Here is a 15,424-nt window from a genome sequence, read left to right as displayed (position 1 = left end):
GCTTATGAGAATAGGGATAATCGATCACACGCAAATCCGGAAGACTCAGACCTCAACGCATATCGTTATATAGCCTATTTTCGCGTATTTGAAGGCAATACCTACAAATGCAGCGATAACAATAATATAAATGAAATATTCTATACAATTAGCGCAAAATAGTAATAAACAATAATGAACAGATATTGATAAAATTCTAAGTTATGAATAAGGTCATTGTGATTTTACATGTATCCGGTACACCGAAGTCCAAATAAGTTTGGGATATAAATTAAAAGCACCGGAAGGCGTATTTATAATCAGTGTGAACTGAAATATTTTTGAATTAATATTTGTTTGAACAAAAATGAAAAATTTGAACTAAAAAACATACCGGTACGAAGAATAGGAACTCCGTTCAACTGTAACATATTTTCTGCCTTTTGAACTTTCACCTCATGATCGGTCCTTTCTCGTGGATCGATCTCGCTGGCTGTTTGTCATTCGGTATGGATTTTAGTATCATTTTTTCATATCAGTTAAAGTTTGTTTTCTCGTTTTTTTTTGTTAGTTTTTGATAAAAAGAAGTTAGTTTTAAAATTTCCAAACATGAGCCTGAAACCAGGCCTTATTACCCTGGTGCCTTCCATCAGTTTATTCAACTGCTTTATCAGTCTATTGCTCTTTGTTTAGAATCATCAAGATGCCTAAAGAGATCAAAGAAATAAAAGACTTCCTTCTTACAGCAAGGCGTAAAGATGCAAAATCTGTAAAAATAAAAAAGAACAAGGAGAATACTAAATTTAAGGTCAGTTTTCATAATCCCTGAATTCGTTATAACCTACATCAATACCAGAATCTAAAAACAGTTTCGTTCGTTCAGTATCGTCGATTTGTATGCATACTAGGCTAGTACCGTATGTTTGTGGTTCATCTGCTATGATTTTTTCATTGTTGCGCACATTCATATATTTTATAAATCTTGTGTCATAAGTTTCAAAATGAATTGTTTGCATGTTCTCAAATTGCAAATTAAAAACTGAACGGAATTAATAAAATATTTTCAAAACTACTAATCTATTAGTAAAACTTTGATTGAACAGCCGAAAGTTTAATTTGTTCAATAAATCAGTGTTTCCAATGCTCACTTCGAACCACTTTATCACCTTTTCAGCAGTGCGCAATCGGTTTAGTTTTTCATGGCTTTTGATTACAGGATTATTCTCATCACTTTATTGAATTGTATTTCACACCTCATCTTGTATCAGTTTGAATTGGTCAGTACTGACTAATATTAAAAAGTAAACAGCCAAACGTTCAATACATTCTGGCCCTGGCCAAGTTTTTTTCTTTTTTTTGTTTGTGCTGGTGAGCAGGCACATGATATTTCTTGTGTTTCAAACTTTTTTAAAGGTTTTGCTTGCTTTCCAAAATTCTTCTTTTTTAATCAGTGTCTATTGTGGAGTTTTCAAAATAAACTATTTATTTGGCATTTAGGAATTAAACAAAACTAAGTTACGTAATACCTTAACACTTGATTATATGTGAATACTAAAATATGAGTCAGCTATGAAACAACAGATTGATTACATTCATATCTAGTTCAAAGTTGTGTTGCTCTGAATATGGTGTGATAGAAACTGGCATGAGATTGAATGATATTGATCAATACATTGTCGAATTTTTACAAACTGCATAGAATAATAGATTAATCTAGCTCTAGATGGAGGCATTCACTCAGAATATAGGCATCATCTTTACGCGATTGACTCTATAGAATAACAAAGAGTGGTTAGTTACGAGGTTTGAGACAGTTTAGTTCAGGGGTGTCAAACTCGTGGGTTTTCGAGGGCCGCATTGCAATTTGGGAATAGTGTAAAGGGCCGCAAACAGATTTTGATGATATATACCTAAAGCATATTTTTAGATAGGTGTAGTTTGTGACATATATTGTGATGCAATTGAAGAAGTTTTGTTATTTTCTTAATTTTCATATTAATTTTTGCATTTCACTATTATTGCAATGGCTGTATTTATTACAAAAAATCATAAATTTTGATGTGGAAAGAATAATACATACGCAAAGAATGAGTCAATCTAAATATAAAGACCTAAAGTTGACAAAAATACTACAGAATAAACTCAGTTTTTTTTTATTACATATGTCCTGACATTTGGCATCTCTTTTGTGCCACCAGCTTACTAATATCAGGCTGAAATGATTTTACAGTAGCCTACCAACTCTAATTAACAAGGTCATATGATCATCATTTAATCTGGATTGTTGAGAACGTTTGATTAATTTCAGTAACACAAAAATATTACCGGTACGTTTATCATTTCATGTATGGATCAGTAAACAAATAAATGACAGACTTTTCAATTAGACATTTCCTACCATTACGTGGCATATGACCGCTTTGAGTTATTATTGATATTGATTTTTAGTAGTTAGGTAGTTGTATAATAATAATAATATACAAACACAAAAAAGGTTTGTTCGAAGTCGATCTTAAAATTTGTCATATTGAATGCTGAGCTTATTCTGATAATGTCTACTTATATTGTATTTTTTCATTGTACGCCAATTTCTGTAGTATGTTTAATGGATCTTCTGACAGCTACAGTGTTTTCATGTTTTGTAGTTGTTTGGTATTCAATTTGGTCCGTATGCTCTTGAAACTATGGATATTTAGATTTTATCTTTTGTCTCATATACCTAATTCGATTTTTTTCATGTTAAATTTATGGATTTAACTAGTGCAAACCTATGCATATGCTTTTTCTGTCATATTGCAGTTGTGCTGGTTAACCTCGGTTATGATTTGATAAAAGAAATCTATTGATTTAATTTATATTAGGTCACTTATATCAAATCATTTATTAGGTGATTTTCATATTCCATTTAACTATGGCAATTAGTCATTTCTTGAACTCAATGACATTTCTAACCAATGTACTTAGAATATTTTTTGCGGAAGATTTAGGTGTTGGTTTTCCATCTAGCCAACTACACTTTTATAAAACTGTATGTATCGTATCCAAAATGGGAGACTCTGTAGCTCTTATTCAACATGTGATAGTCAAAAAGTGAATCAATAATTAAATATAATTTTTTTCATTTACTTGTTTCAGGTCCGCTGTAGCCGATACCTGTATACCCTGGTTATTCAAGACAATGACAAGGCTGAAAAACTCCGACAATCGCTTCCACCAAGCTTGAGTGTCAAAGACATCAAAGGATGACTTGCATTTTAATAAACTAGCTCAAATGCATGTGTTGAGTTGTTTTTTGTCATTGTGAGCAGGTAGCGACAAGATTATAACATAGGGTTTTAACTTGGTGTTCCCTTAACCTTTTTGGATTATGAAAGATCTTTTATTAATTTTCAGATTTGTCAGTCTTTAATATAAATGTCCATAATGAATGTCAGGTACTATGTGTGCGAACAGCGGAGCATTTCAATTTATTAGTGTTTGACTCATGGTGGGCCACTATGCAGTTGTAATCGCGGCGATGGAATCCTGTTGGAACACAAGTGGTGGGATTCGAAAGGTTCTCTTTGTGTTGAACTCGCAAACAGTAAATGTTTGTAATTCTATCAGGCTCCATCACATGCTTGCTTCACACAAATTTAATACATAACTTTCGAAACACCAAATAAACCGGTAACGATAGTTGTCAGCTATGGTGCACCTTTGCGGACGTAACTGGTTTTCATAACATTCCAAGAGCGGGTCCACCCCTGGATTTAAACATAGCCAATCAGCAAGATGCGAAAAAGTGACGGACTAAAATGACCACGTAAATATTGTGTGGATATCATAGTTGGATCAATCACTCCGTGCAAAAATATCAAATTACAACAGAGTAATGCTCAAATATACGGACACGTTACAAAGAGCGAAGCAGTCCTTACCCTTGACGCTACCCTCAAAAAGATTCCGAGTTTCGCGTAGCAAGAATTCACAGAATCAAACCAGACAGCCAGTGTTTCCATAGATTTAACCTATTTTATCACAGCTATTTCTAGACTATGTTTTCATTACTATTAATAAAACTACAACTCGTAACCCCATAAATACCGGTACCGGGTACCTATGCTAACCGTAGAGGGATGTCAAATATGTCTGTATCTGGACAAAGGCGTACAACTGGGTAGCCTATATGACATGCTTTCAGTCATAATAATAAAATATTTTAGCAAATGATAAAAACATTTGACCAAATTGTTCAAATTTATTTCATGAATTAAATTAGAATCTCTTATAATAGAGTACCGGAAGATTAAGTTTAGCGCACGCACAGAGTGGATTGAGACAAAGAATACCGGGACAAGCTGTTCGGTACGATGTACGGCAAACTTAATGACTGCTTCTTGGAGCTCCTCAGGATAAAACCATCTGCTCTGGTATGATGGGACAAGCCTTCGCTGGTAGCATAAAGAGGAACTTAGAAAGGATTCTTATAACTCAATAACACCGTACGCACACGTCCATAATTTAGGCTCAAACTGCTTATACTGCTCTTGTTTCAATACAAACCCGGATGGTAATGGACAGTAACATTAAATTTACTGGCCAGAACATAGTCGGGGTTAAAAGCAAAGTGTTCTACGTCGTTAACAAGCTTTTGGTTACTTTCACGAGTAAATTTTGGCAACACATTTTTTGAAACCAAACCATAATGAAAATCCAATCCTATTTCGTAAAAACTGCTTCTGAGTTAGCGTCCATTAATACTCATCGTTTGCCATGGTCCTTCAGCTACCCAGGATAAAGTTGGGTCTGCAAATAGTCCACGAGTTAATTACTTCATATGCACATAGTTAGATACTGGAACAAATACCCTTTGGCACGTGCATACTTCAGGCACATAATTATCTTCCGAGGCATTGAAACCTGCTTCCCCGCGTGGGTTAATCAGAGGTGTTTTTGAAGGTCTCTATCTGCTGTAGAGCACGTTTTACTATTTACAATCGTATTAACCTGGATATGCACCCTTGATTATTTTTTTCAGTCTACGTTGTTGCATTCGACTACAACCAACGTAGTCAAAAAACAATGTTTTCTTGATAATTATCATCAGTATAGGCAACTACTAAAATTATTACAGTAAACAAGTGTGAATTCAAATATGGGTTCCTGAAAAATTATGAATGAGACATGAAGAATTCAATTAATTCAGATATAAAATAAAACAAACCCCTATTTTTTGATAATAGAAAATATATAAATTTGAGTTGGGTTGCGCGAGACTAATTTCCTATCTTTTCTCTATGCCTTTATGCTAGTGGATCCGTATGCGTATACTGCAAGGATACTGTAGCTGGAATAAACATGACTATTCTATCCAATTAAAGAGTCCAGCTGCACACTAACACAAATGTATTTCTGTAACGTTTCGTCCGACCGGAGTCAGACTTCCTCAGACAAGCAGTTTACAACAATGGCAAGAAATAAATTTGGTAAATGAATTTGAAATATCAAATCAAGTATGACGTAACAATGCATAAATTTTCTTTCTTGCAATCGTTGTCGAGTATTGATACATGTTGATTTATGTTTAAATGTTGGTTTACTTCCTCGTGGTTCTCTAAGTGCCAATAATATTAATTTTAATTACATTTAGTTACCCATCATTTTCGTAAATGCAATATTAAATTTTTTTTTTTTTTTAATTACATCTGAAATGAGTTCCACTGATATTTGTTGTTCTAATTTTCCCATCATTACTTCTGCGGCTAAATGCAAATTAAATGTTTATGTATTGTTACGTCATACTTGATTTGATATTTCAAATTCATTTACCAAATTTATTTTTTGCCATTGTTGTAAACTGCTTGTCTGAGGAAGTCTGACTCCGGTCGGACGAAACGTTACAGAAATACATTTGTGTTAGTGTGCAGCTGGACTCTTTAATTGGATAGAAAATATATATATTGAATATGCAATAAGCAGAAATTATACTGTCCGTATATAAAAGAGACGTCATAGATTTAAACAATGTATGTTTCAGTGAAAAATTGCTCCTTCATATTTTCCAAAATGTGGGACGATATGAAATTTAAACATGTAGCACTCGTATCTGAACCTAGGTGATTCAGGATGCTTGATTTTATAAAACCCATGTACGAAAACAAGGATTTGCCTGAATATAAATGAACGATAGCTTTCATAAAAACAACTTTCATGTCATATATATATACACAGGATTTGATTAAAGTAATTCACATATTCTTAGATTGAGTTAAGACCGGCCTTTTCACAATTTTTTGTACTTTACTGGGCATCATGCCGGTCATTATTGAGACAGAAGTCAGTGATGCGGCATCTCTGGTACATAAGATTTTAAATAAATTTGTGACATTCGTCATATTATATATAGGCTATATAATATGTAATTGATTTTGTCGCTCTTCATTGGGTATGTTCGATGTGGTTCTCGCTTGTGTAAGAGGTTCGCACGGTGTACGGTCGTGTCTACATCTTTCTTATAACATCATACACTATGCTTGCAAGTTTAATTTTAAAACAAAAAAGATATATAATATTTATTGATATAAAAACAATGGATTGATTCAAGTTCATTTATGAGACCCATAGGCCGTTTTCAGGAGTTTTTATTTTAACAAACTAGACAGGACTAGGCGAGTAATTATTACAACACCGTCGATAACCATCAAGCGTGTATAGTGGCTCCATTGGTGTTTTGGGTCCTTTTTCTCCTCTTTCGTTTTCTGTTCTGTATTCGTGATTTCGCAAAGTATCCTTTGAGAAAGAAGAACTGAACAAATTCCGCTAAAGTAACAAAACTCATTCCAGACCACAATCCAAGCTGTCCACCTGAAAAATATCAAGTTATAACAAATTGCAGCTATTACATAAATATCATGATATATAATACAGGACAAATTTTACTAATAACCAGTCTTTTTGTTAAAGGGTATACGGAATATTTCGTACCACACAACTTTATGCACGGAATAATACGTACGATACCACTGCTTTATTCATGGACTCCTTTGCAGACTTGAAAACGTTAAATATATATATATACATATTATGATGATACGCGCGCAATGATAAGTTTCTGTGAAGCAGCATCTCATAACCAAGTTCAATAATCCTATTTTGAATGGGCGGCAGAATTCGGTGCATGAGCATAGCTTCAAAATATTCTATCATTAACAGCCATATTGACTTAGTTCTGTCCAGGAGTAGTGTTCTGCGGGTTCCCACTGGAGTGTCGTGATAATTATCGAACCCGTTCTGTTTTTGTTGTTCGACAATGCAGCAAATGCGTAACGTGCACAGCACCTTATGATCAGAATTATTTTTGGCAAAAGGTATGCAATACATTAATGTAAGGCATGTCGTGCTAATGCAGCTTGCCCAGTGACATATATACATACATTTTCTGAAATAAGCTACCTGTCGTTGGAGAGTTCTATCTATACAAAATAGAACACAGCACCGGTTCTGTCTAATGATATGTTTGTCAGGTTGATCTTGGATATATACCTACCGACATCACTAAGCAGTCCAGATTCATCAACTTTCTTTGACTGTTTGAAAGTACGATAACTCATACGACTGAAATATACTTCAAGTTTCACCATGTTCTCTTTTATATATTCTTCGTCAACATCCCTTATTGTTTCCTGGTTATTCAGGTGCACCAAACGCGGGAAATAAATAAAATATTAAATAGTTTATTTCCAAATTTTGCAAGAAAAGATGTTGGTCATAAAAAATCATCTTCAAAATCTTCATTTCAGTGTTTTTATACCAGACTTTGCACTATTTTGTTATCTTACAATATTATAGTGCTGGTACAGATGCGCCACCAGTATGGATAATTCAACAGAAATGAACAAACATCAATCAATAGTAATGGAATTGTGTGGGATAAAGCAACATACCACAAGGTAATTTCTTGTTGTGTATCCTGGAAATGTAGCATACGCGACAGTCAACTCATAGTCAGTGAATGTGCATGGAATAGTACAGTTACAGTCGCTTGCAGAATACTAAAAAACAGTTTTTTATAATGATTTACGTTGAAAAAATTCTGACGTTCAATTATAATTAGATATAAACTGACTGAAATTTTTTGCATATATTGCAACTTTGCATTGCTCACGATAAAACTTCCTCAGTCAAAATGCATGTAATTGGCTCCAAGCGTACTGATAGCCTACACTCTACAGTAGCCTACACCGCAAACTGACATAGCCGCTATTTACGTAGATCGTAGGCTACACCAGTTAAATTTTAGTAATGAGTGTGCTTGACTAATTCTTCCCGCACTCTATTACAAGATATTCTACTTCACTGGACAAATGTGTTCATGCTTTGCTAAAATATTTTATTATTCTGGATCCTTTCGTTTATAAAATATAAGTTGGGAACGTCTATTTATTGATTATATTCACTGCTCATGTTTCAGTAACTTCTAATCAATATATTTTTCAGTGAAGAAACCATAAAATTCCTGGATTAATATAAACGCACCGAACCAGATGTATATATAACTGATATATAATTACATATAAATTATATATATATATATCACAAATCTCACGTTTTGTTTTACTGCGACAAGATGTTCCGCAGCACATTCAAATAATTGCAATGTCGTACATTCGTCATGTTCTGTATCCCAATACTGTGTATGCAGTCTACATCCACACTGATCAACAACTGCATTTGTGTAACACTCTGAAAAAGATGATATTACTATCAGTAGAAGTTACGCGAGACTAACTCCCAATCCTTCTTCAATACCTTTGCGCTAATCACACTAGTCGGCAAGTGCGCAATCGTATGCTTGTCTGGCGATGTCTGATTTTGGTCAGACCAAACGTTACAGAAATACATTCGTGTTAGTGTGCAGCAGGTATTGTAGCGAATGTGCATTGTGTAACTATGGATTATAATGTATTTAACCCTTTCATATTAATAGCATGTAATATTTCACAAAATAGGCCGCATTATGTTTCGCAACAGCGATAGTGCATTCGCTCCATGTATTGCCTTTCTCGTTTCGACCACGTATCGTTTCCGGTTTGCCGAGAATGCTCTATAACAGGGATGGCGAACCTTTTTCAGAGAATGGGTCAAAAAATTATATTTTCATCGCGGAACAGTAGATAGTGGGTCACAGATATTTGATCAATGTTTGTATCAATAAGAAACTTCTGAAACATATCTTATTAGCATGTCTTCTATCAGGGACTTTTATGGCACTCGATTTTATGGAATTAGAGTACGAAAACACGCATATGAATTACCAAATACGTTTAGGATGATGCGCAAATTACTTACGGTGAATTCCAAAGAGTTTGGAGGGAATTCCACTCTGATAGTGTTATACTTTTCGATCAGCTTTATACCACATCAAGGCACTTTTACACTGCCCCATTGTTATTTCTAGGTTTTTATTTCAAGTCTGAAAAATTTTGTTTTCTAAACGGCATTGTAGGCGAGAAACTAATAAAATGCAAAGTAGCTTCTACTTCTCGCAAATGACATTGTTTAACGTCATTGTTCTCGAATAACCCCTAAAACAGTCTGCAAATGCACTTCCTGAAGAGACAAGACGTTGCGAGATATGAATATCAATTGCATTGTCATGTCATAAACGATGTCTGAGCCAATAGCTAAATAAAGGATGCTCCCAAAGTATGTGTACCAAGATGACGCACAACCTGAACATGGTATGTGTACCAGGTTAGGTTTCAGGTTATGCGTCATCTTGGTACACAGCGGTGCAGACATGCGTCAAAGATTGGGGGTTTTGAAAATTACCATACCGGCCAGGAATTAACAATTTAAATATGAGCAATCGCAGCCCTGACTGCCCAACTGACGGTACATTATAATAGATTACTTATTGTTAGATTAATTTAAGGCCGGTTTTATCAATTATAATCGCAGATATGTTAGTATTTTATTTTATTCGTGCCTTAGTGGGTCACGAATAAAACGCGGTGGGTCACTTTGTGACCCGCGGGTCAGTGGTTCGCCATCCCTGCTCTATAATATTGTGTTTTTTGTTTCACTCGTGATATGACTTGTGATCTGACCGTAATATTGCATTAAGAATTAAGTGTGTACAATTTTATCTGTATTTGGAATTTGGATCGTGCATCTTTTCAATAATTTACAACAATTCGACAATCACCATCGTTTGCTTATTATCGTCTGAGGGAATCCAGATTGGAGTCACATTCCATAACACGTGAAATTAATAACGTGGGAATCGAACTTTGAATATTAGGGTGAACAGTCTTTATCCCTAAGGCCGCATCTTGTCTCCCTATAGTATTACTTGTACAGTTTTAAATTTGTAGTAATTTGTTGATGTTTAACATGTCTAACTGATCAAAATTTTATGATCAAGTCTCACCAAAGTTTCACCACCTGAGAAACATCCATTGGTGACAAAATCGGCGTCGTTCGTGATATCTATTCATATATTGAACAATAGGTTGTCTATTTGTCTTTTTCTCCTGTGCAGGACATCAATAAAAAGTTTCTGTTTTCTGGTTTGAGTTTTATTTTGGATCTGTCATTTGCTCGAAAAGTGAACCGACTTACGAATTCGCTTTTTGCGATATTTTAGTTTGTTCAGTATTTATTATATGATTCCGCTCAAATTACGCAAAATAGAAAAATCATACCATTTAGGCAATTGTTCAAAGTGTACGTCGAGAAGTAGTTTAAAGACTCCTTTGAAGGGTCGCACCTTCCCCATGGTTCGTACATCAGCCCGTTGTCCACACGCGTAACCTCTATGAATGCTTTTTGCCCGACAGGCACAGCAACACCGTACGTTTCGACGTCAGGTTCTTCATATGGAGGATGAACCTGAAGCAAAGAAAAAAAAAGACGAAAAGTGAATATATATATTAGAAATAAATTTGAGACATGTGGAAAATAAGAAAAAGAGAGACAACAGTATGAAATTATTTTTGTGAAGGTATTTTAACGATAGAAATTTGAGATTTTATCGAGAACATAAAATATATGATCACCCACTACGGTGAATATGCTCTGCAGTGTCATCGTTCACGTTTTGAAAACTTAGTCACACAGTACGGACTTAAAACCAATTTACTATTATGACCTGAACTTTAATTCCCGCTTCGTCGATTCCAGCTAAAGGCTCCTCTGTATAAAGGTATTGTTGCACGTCGATGATCATACTTAGTCCATGTCCTGATCCAGGTATATTTTGGGTGCGACTTATATTTCCTTCATTAAACGTGTGGCATCTCCCCAAAGACGTAATGATTGGAGTGAAGTCACTCTCAGAGCAATGTTCAGTTTTGAACCTATTTCGAAATTAAAAAATTTAGTGTTATGGATTGTATATATGATATTCCAACATTTTGTGGATCATATAATGATGGATATTTGCGTATGCCGAGCAAGCATTGGTTTACATTTTCTTGGTTCCCTGGCACCACCCTGTCATTGAAACGTTTAATTAATTATTTCAGTGCTTCCCATTTCCCAACCCAATGTTCATTTTGGGATCCAGCGAAAAACATTACGAAAATACGTTAAATTGTGGTCTCACTCGTATAGGATGAGTGAGAAAGAGAGATATTTATTTCGTCAATCAGAATACAAGCATTAGGGCAGTAAAAATTATATACAAAATGACAAATCGAAGATAACTCTGTGAAGCATCAAGCTACTGAGTAAAGTGATTTCCCCCATTATTATGTTTGTTGACAAAAGGAGATTTCAAATTTTAGGTTGCAACATGAAGACAATGAAAAAAATAAAAAATTCGTCTTACGTGCAACGTGGCATGACCGTCGAATTCAACGAAAATCCGTACCGATAACTATATTCTGTAACATTAAAATCAGGTCCCAGATTAGAGAGTGCGTCATGCGTTCTTTTGTCATTATTTTCGGATGCAAATGCTAATGCTGATGATGTTGACAACTGATTTATGGCATAGATACCTGTCAGCTCACTTGTTGTTGCGTTGAGAAAATATCTATAACAACAAATGAATAATATTCATTTTTTTTGGAATTTGTCCAGCCTCAATGTTTGTCGTGGTATACGTAAATACATGACTATTTTTAAGTTTATGAATCAAAATAAATCATTGAAAATACATATTCATTCGCGAAACTATTGAGAAACAATTTATCTGAAACGTTTCGGATAGAAATATTGATTGCTTTCTGTACGCCCAGGCAAGTTCATCAGATAATTCTCTCAAGATGTATGATGTATGAGCTCAAAAATTGCAGCTTGTTCGTCAAATTTCGATTTTGACCTTGGTTGGTTGGTGTCTCACCGGCTTATTGAACAGCTGTTAATAGATACCTCATTAAAACCGGACAGGGATCTTTCTGAAAAGCCCCTAATGTAATTAAACATTTTGTAATGGTATTGCAATGAGTTGACTATACTTGAATACTATACTTAAACTCCCTAAACAAATTTCTTTGATGACCTTGTAAACGCCAAAACAAATTTACGTGTTTTTTGTTATCATATTTTTCGATCACATACAGACTGATACTGATTATCTCTGCAATTTAAAGATAATGACCTATCATTAAGTTTTCATTTTGTATGAATTATTTAAGGTTTTCTGAAGTTCTACTTGTTTCATTTTTGTGCGATCTGATTGATATTCGTAAACAAATATTTAAATTTTTCATCAGAGACAAAAATAGAATATTACGATTTTCTACTAAGTTGTTTTGTGAAGGGATAAAACGTAATTGCGTTCTCTATTGAATGAAGCACTGATCACAATGATAGACTGTTATAAAAATTATGTTCACAAAGCGGATAGGTGTGACTTTGCCTCTGCCATAGCATCTGATTTTATGGAGTCCGTGCAAGTTTAAAATTGCAGAATTGAAGCATTGAAGAATTTGAAATATATATATATATACCATAGAGGTTATTCAAAGTATGCAATACATTTTTCAATAGCAGTTACTTCGCCAGATAAAACTTTCTACCAGGCTAAAATTCACAAGTACCACCGATTTAAATTTCGAAAAAAGACATGAACGTTGATCCTTAACGCAATCATAATATGTAGATAAATGTATGTTCTTAAACCGCGTTATAGGTGAGGAATTAAATTTGTCAATTTCATCAACGAAGTTTCCTATGCGACGAATCAAACAAATGGTGATCAATTTAGGTGTCATTTCGGAGGATTTTTAGTGTCTCTGTGTTGGGCTTCCTTGTAGGTTGATAGCTGGTTTTTTTTACATTGCAGGGGGGTCGGTCGGTCAACGAAAATGCGGAAAAAAGGTTATGCTAAGTGAAACATTAAAGCTTCGGTGTTCTGTCGTATACAAGTTGCGAATTTCGCTTCACTAGCCCTTTCCGACGAGCTATAAGTGAGATTTTGAATCGACACCAACTGAGAGATATTGATGAATAAATTTGCTATATAATCCTAACACTTCCGATTCTATCAAAAACACAATTTAACACTGAAATCAGGTGAAATCAAACAGGAATAGAGATACCTCGTTTTCTATACATCCATTGATAGATAGAAACTTCAAACTTCCGGAATCGTGTCTTATTTTTATACATGCAATGAGCAAATTGGTAAATCGAATACTAAACTTCATCAAAGGGTTTTAAAACGAAACAAATCAACGTAAGGTCACGACTTATCAGGCGTTATTATTTGATAGCTTGCCAACCCCTCTTTCCTATGGTAACGCTGTCCGTATTTTGCATTTGGCCTCAATAGTGACAAATATTTTGCTTAAGGCAATTTTAACATATTAAGATGTGTGAATATGTATATTTTTATAGAAAAAGCGCAGTAAAATTTACCCATTCCGGTGTAAATTAAAATCCATGCAAAAATGCAACTTCCAATGTTTGACAGCCACCCGAAAATGATGACATCAAAGGGCAAGTGAGACAGATACCTACAATAGCAAGCGCCTATAAACCTTACCGTTGCATTATTTATGTGATATTTGTTAACAGTCAGCGCCCGAATTGATTAACTTGCAGAATTTGCGTTGTTTCACAAAAGCGGATTTAGAACAACAATTATACGGATATACAAAAAATAATTCCAGAACCAACGTTTCTCAACGAAAAATTACCATAATACATAGAACTCCAATAAACATTTGCATACCTGTTGAAATTGCATACTGTAACAGCCGGAAAATCCAAATACGAAACGAATTGTTCAGAAATATCTGTGCTTGTTTCATATAGAAAATACGTTTGGATTCTTAGAGTGATTTGGTAAGATAAAACGCCAACAAAACCTGGAAATAAACATTGTAGTTGCTAGATGATATAAAAATAAACAAAATCAGTATCCAATCAAAATATATAAAAAATTATTCAATCATACAAGAGACTATTCCAAGGTATGACCATTTTGTTTTTGGTAAATAAAATCCAAAACAGATTGAGATTCGGCAAGGTAATTTTCATATTCATTATACCTAAACTCATTCTATTAAATTTTATTTGCCACATGTAAAAATGAACGGGATACCCTGTTTGGCATCTTTATCACAATCCTTAAGATTAAGAAATAATCACATTTTTAGAGAACCATTGTGAAACAATTCCGAAATGAATATTGTATTATTTATTTAACTCGGATATTTAGATCAAAGTTATTTCATCAAACTGGCGGAACGTGTAGAACATTATAATTATGGTACGTATTTTAAATCAAAAAGTATTCGGCAATGTCTTTAGCTTCCGTTGAACCCCGTAACCCAACTTGCAATTTGAACCAAAATTGGGGACAGTAGTTTATAGCTTATACCAGGCTGCTCAACTATATTTACCGAAGATCCGCATACAAAACTTTAAAACTATTTGGGTCCGGTCTTTCCAGAAATTACATTCCGCCATTCTTGAACGCGCACTTCCTCGACCGGTTCATGATTATCAGCTAATCAAGATTGTTTCGTGTGTGGTGTTATAGTTCTTTTCATATATATTCAAAACAATGAAAGTCATTTTATAAAATGAAACTTTAAAAGTGAGGCAAATGATCCAAAAAAAAGAATGTGATGCGGTCCGAATCAAATACTCGAAAGGTCCGGATTCGGACTGCGGTCCGCCAGTTGAGTAACCCTGGCTTATACAATAAACTTACCAAGAACCAGAAATATCCAGAAAACTTTCAAGCATCTACATTTACTTGTGTACCAATACTGTACTCCGTGGCATGACGTGGATGTAGCGAATTCTTTGTTAATTCCATCCCAATCACTCTCAGAGGATAGTTCGTCTTGCCTTTGTTCTGTCACTGCTATTACTTTGGTTTTCGTCCCGTAGCAACAAGAAGACATGTGTCTGCATTTGTGGCCCGCTCAAGTTTGTTACCAATTGATTGAGTAAATTAAATAATTCACGTTACTTCTAGATATCTATAGAAATAGTCTTA

General features: G+C 34.5%; 2 protein-coding genes across 3 annotated transcripts; one reads left to right on the top strand and one right to left on the bottom strand.

The window, feature by feature from the left end:
• Nucleotides 1-348: 348 nt before the first annotated feature.
• LOC144428106 (large ribosomal subunit protein eL38) lies at nucleotides 349-3,255 on the top strand. The gene is made up of 3 exons (XM_078116807.1): nucleotides 349-486; nucleotides 673-787; nucleotides 3,115-3,255. Exons 2-3 carry the CDS (start codon nucleotides 683-685, stop codon nucleotides 3,223-3,225), a joined length of 216 nt encoding a protein of 71 aa, XP_077972933.1. The 5' UTR covers nucleotides 349-486; nucleotides 673-682; the 3' UTR covers nucleotides 3,226-3,255.
• Nucleotides 3,256-5,887: 2,632 nt separating this feature from the next.
• On the bottom strand, nucleotides 5,888-15,424 carry LOC120337299 (bile acid-sensitive ion channel-like). Of its 2 annotated transcripts, none has more exons than XM_039405050.2 (9): nucleotides 15,134-15,424; nucleotides 14,147-14,282; nucleotides 11,795-12,001; nucleotides 11,114-11,321; nucleotides 10,668-10,854; nucleotides 8,567-8,703; nucleotides 7,905-8,012; nucleotides 7,504-7,643; nucleotides 5,888-6,825 (listed from the first exon to the last, which is right to left on the bottom strand). In XM_039405050.2, exons 1-9 carry the CDS (start codon nucleotides 15,327-15,329, stop codon nucleotides 6,603-6,605), a joined length of 1,542 nt encoding a protein of 513 aa, XP_039260984.2. In that variant the 5' UTR covers nucleotides 15,330-15,424; the 3' UTR covers nucleotides 5,888-6,602. The 2 variants fall into 2 exon arrangements, with proteins under 2 accessions (XP_039260984.2, XP_039260985.2); XM_039405051.2 differs by having other exon boundaries at nucleotides 7,508-7,643.

Source organism: Styela clava, chromosome 10 (assembly GCF_964204865.1).
Source record: "Styela clava chromosome 10, kaStyClav1.hap1.2, whole genome shotgun sequence".
Taxonomy (NCBI): Eukaryota; Metazoa; Chordata; class Ascidiacea; order Stolidobranchia; family Styelidae; genus Styela; species Styela clava.
Note: the sequence above shows the minus strand (reverse complement) of the source record. Positions and strands in the feature narration are given on the sequence as shown.

Excerpts from the sequence above, each read along its gene's own strand:
- LOC120337299 (XM_039405050.2), bottom strand. The coding sequence starts at position 15,329 with ATGTCTTCTTGTTGCTACGGGACGAAAACCAAAGTAATAGCAGTGACA. Across the intron at positions 14,283-15,133 it reads CTGGATATTTCTGGTTCTTG|GTTTTGTTGGCGTTTTATCT; the intron begins GTAAGTTTATTG and ends GTTTATTTCCAG. Across the intron at positions 12,002-14,146 it reads ACAGTATGCAATTTCAACAG|ATATTTTCTCAACGCAACAA; the intron begins GTATGCAAATGT and ends TTGTTGTTATAG.
- LOC144428106 (XM_078116807.1), top strand. The coding sequence starts at position 683 with ATGCCTAAAGAGATCAAAGAAATAAAAGACTTCCTTCTTACAGCAAGG. Across the intron at positions 788-3,114 it reads AGGAGAATACTAAATTTAAG|GTCCGCTGTAGCCGATACCT; the intron begins GTCAGTTTTCAT and ends TACTTGTTTCAG.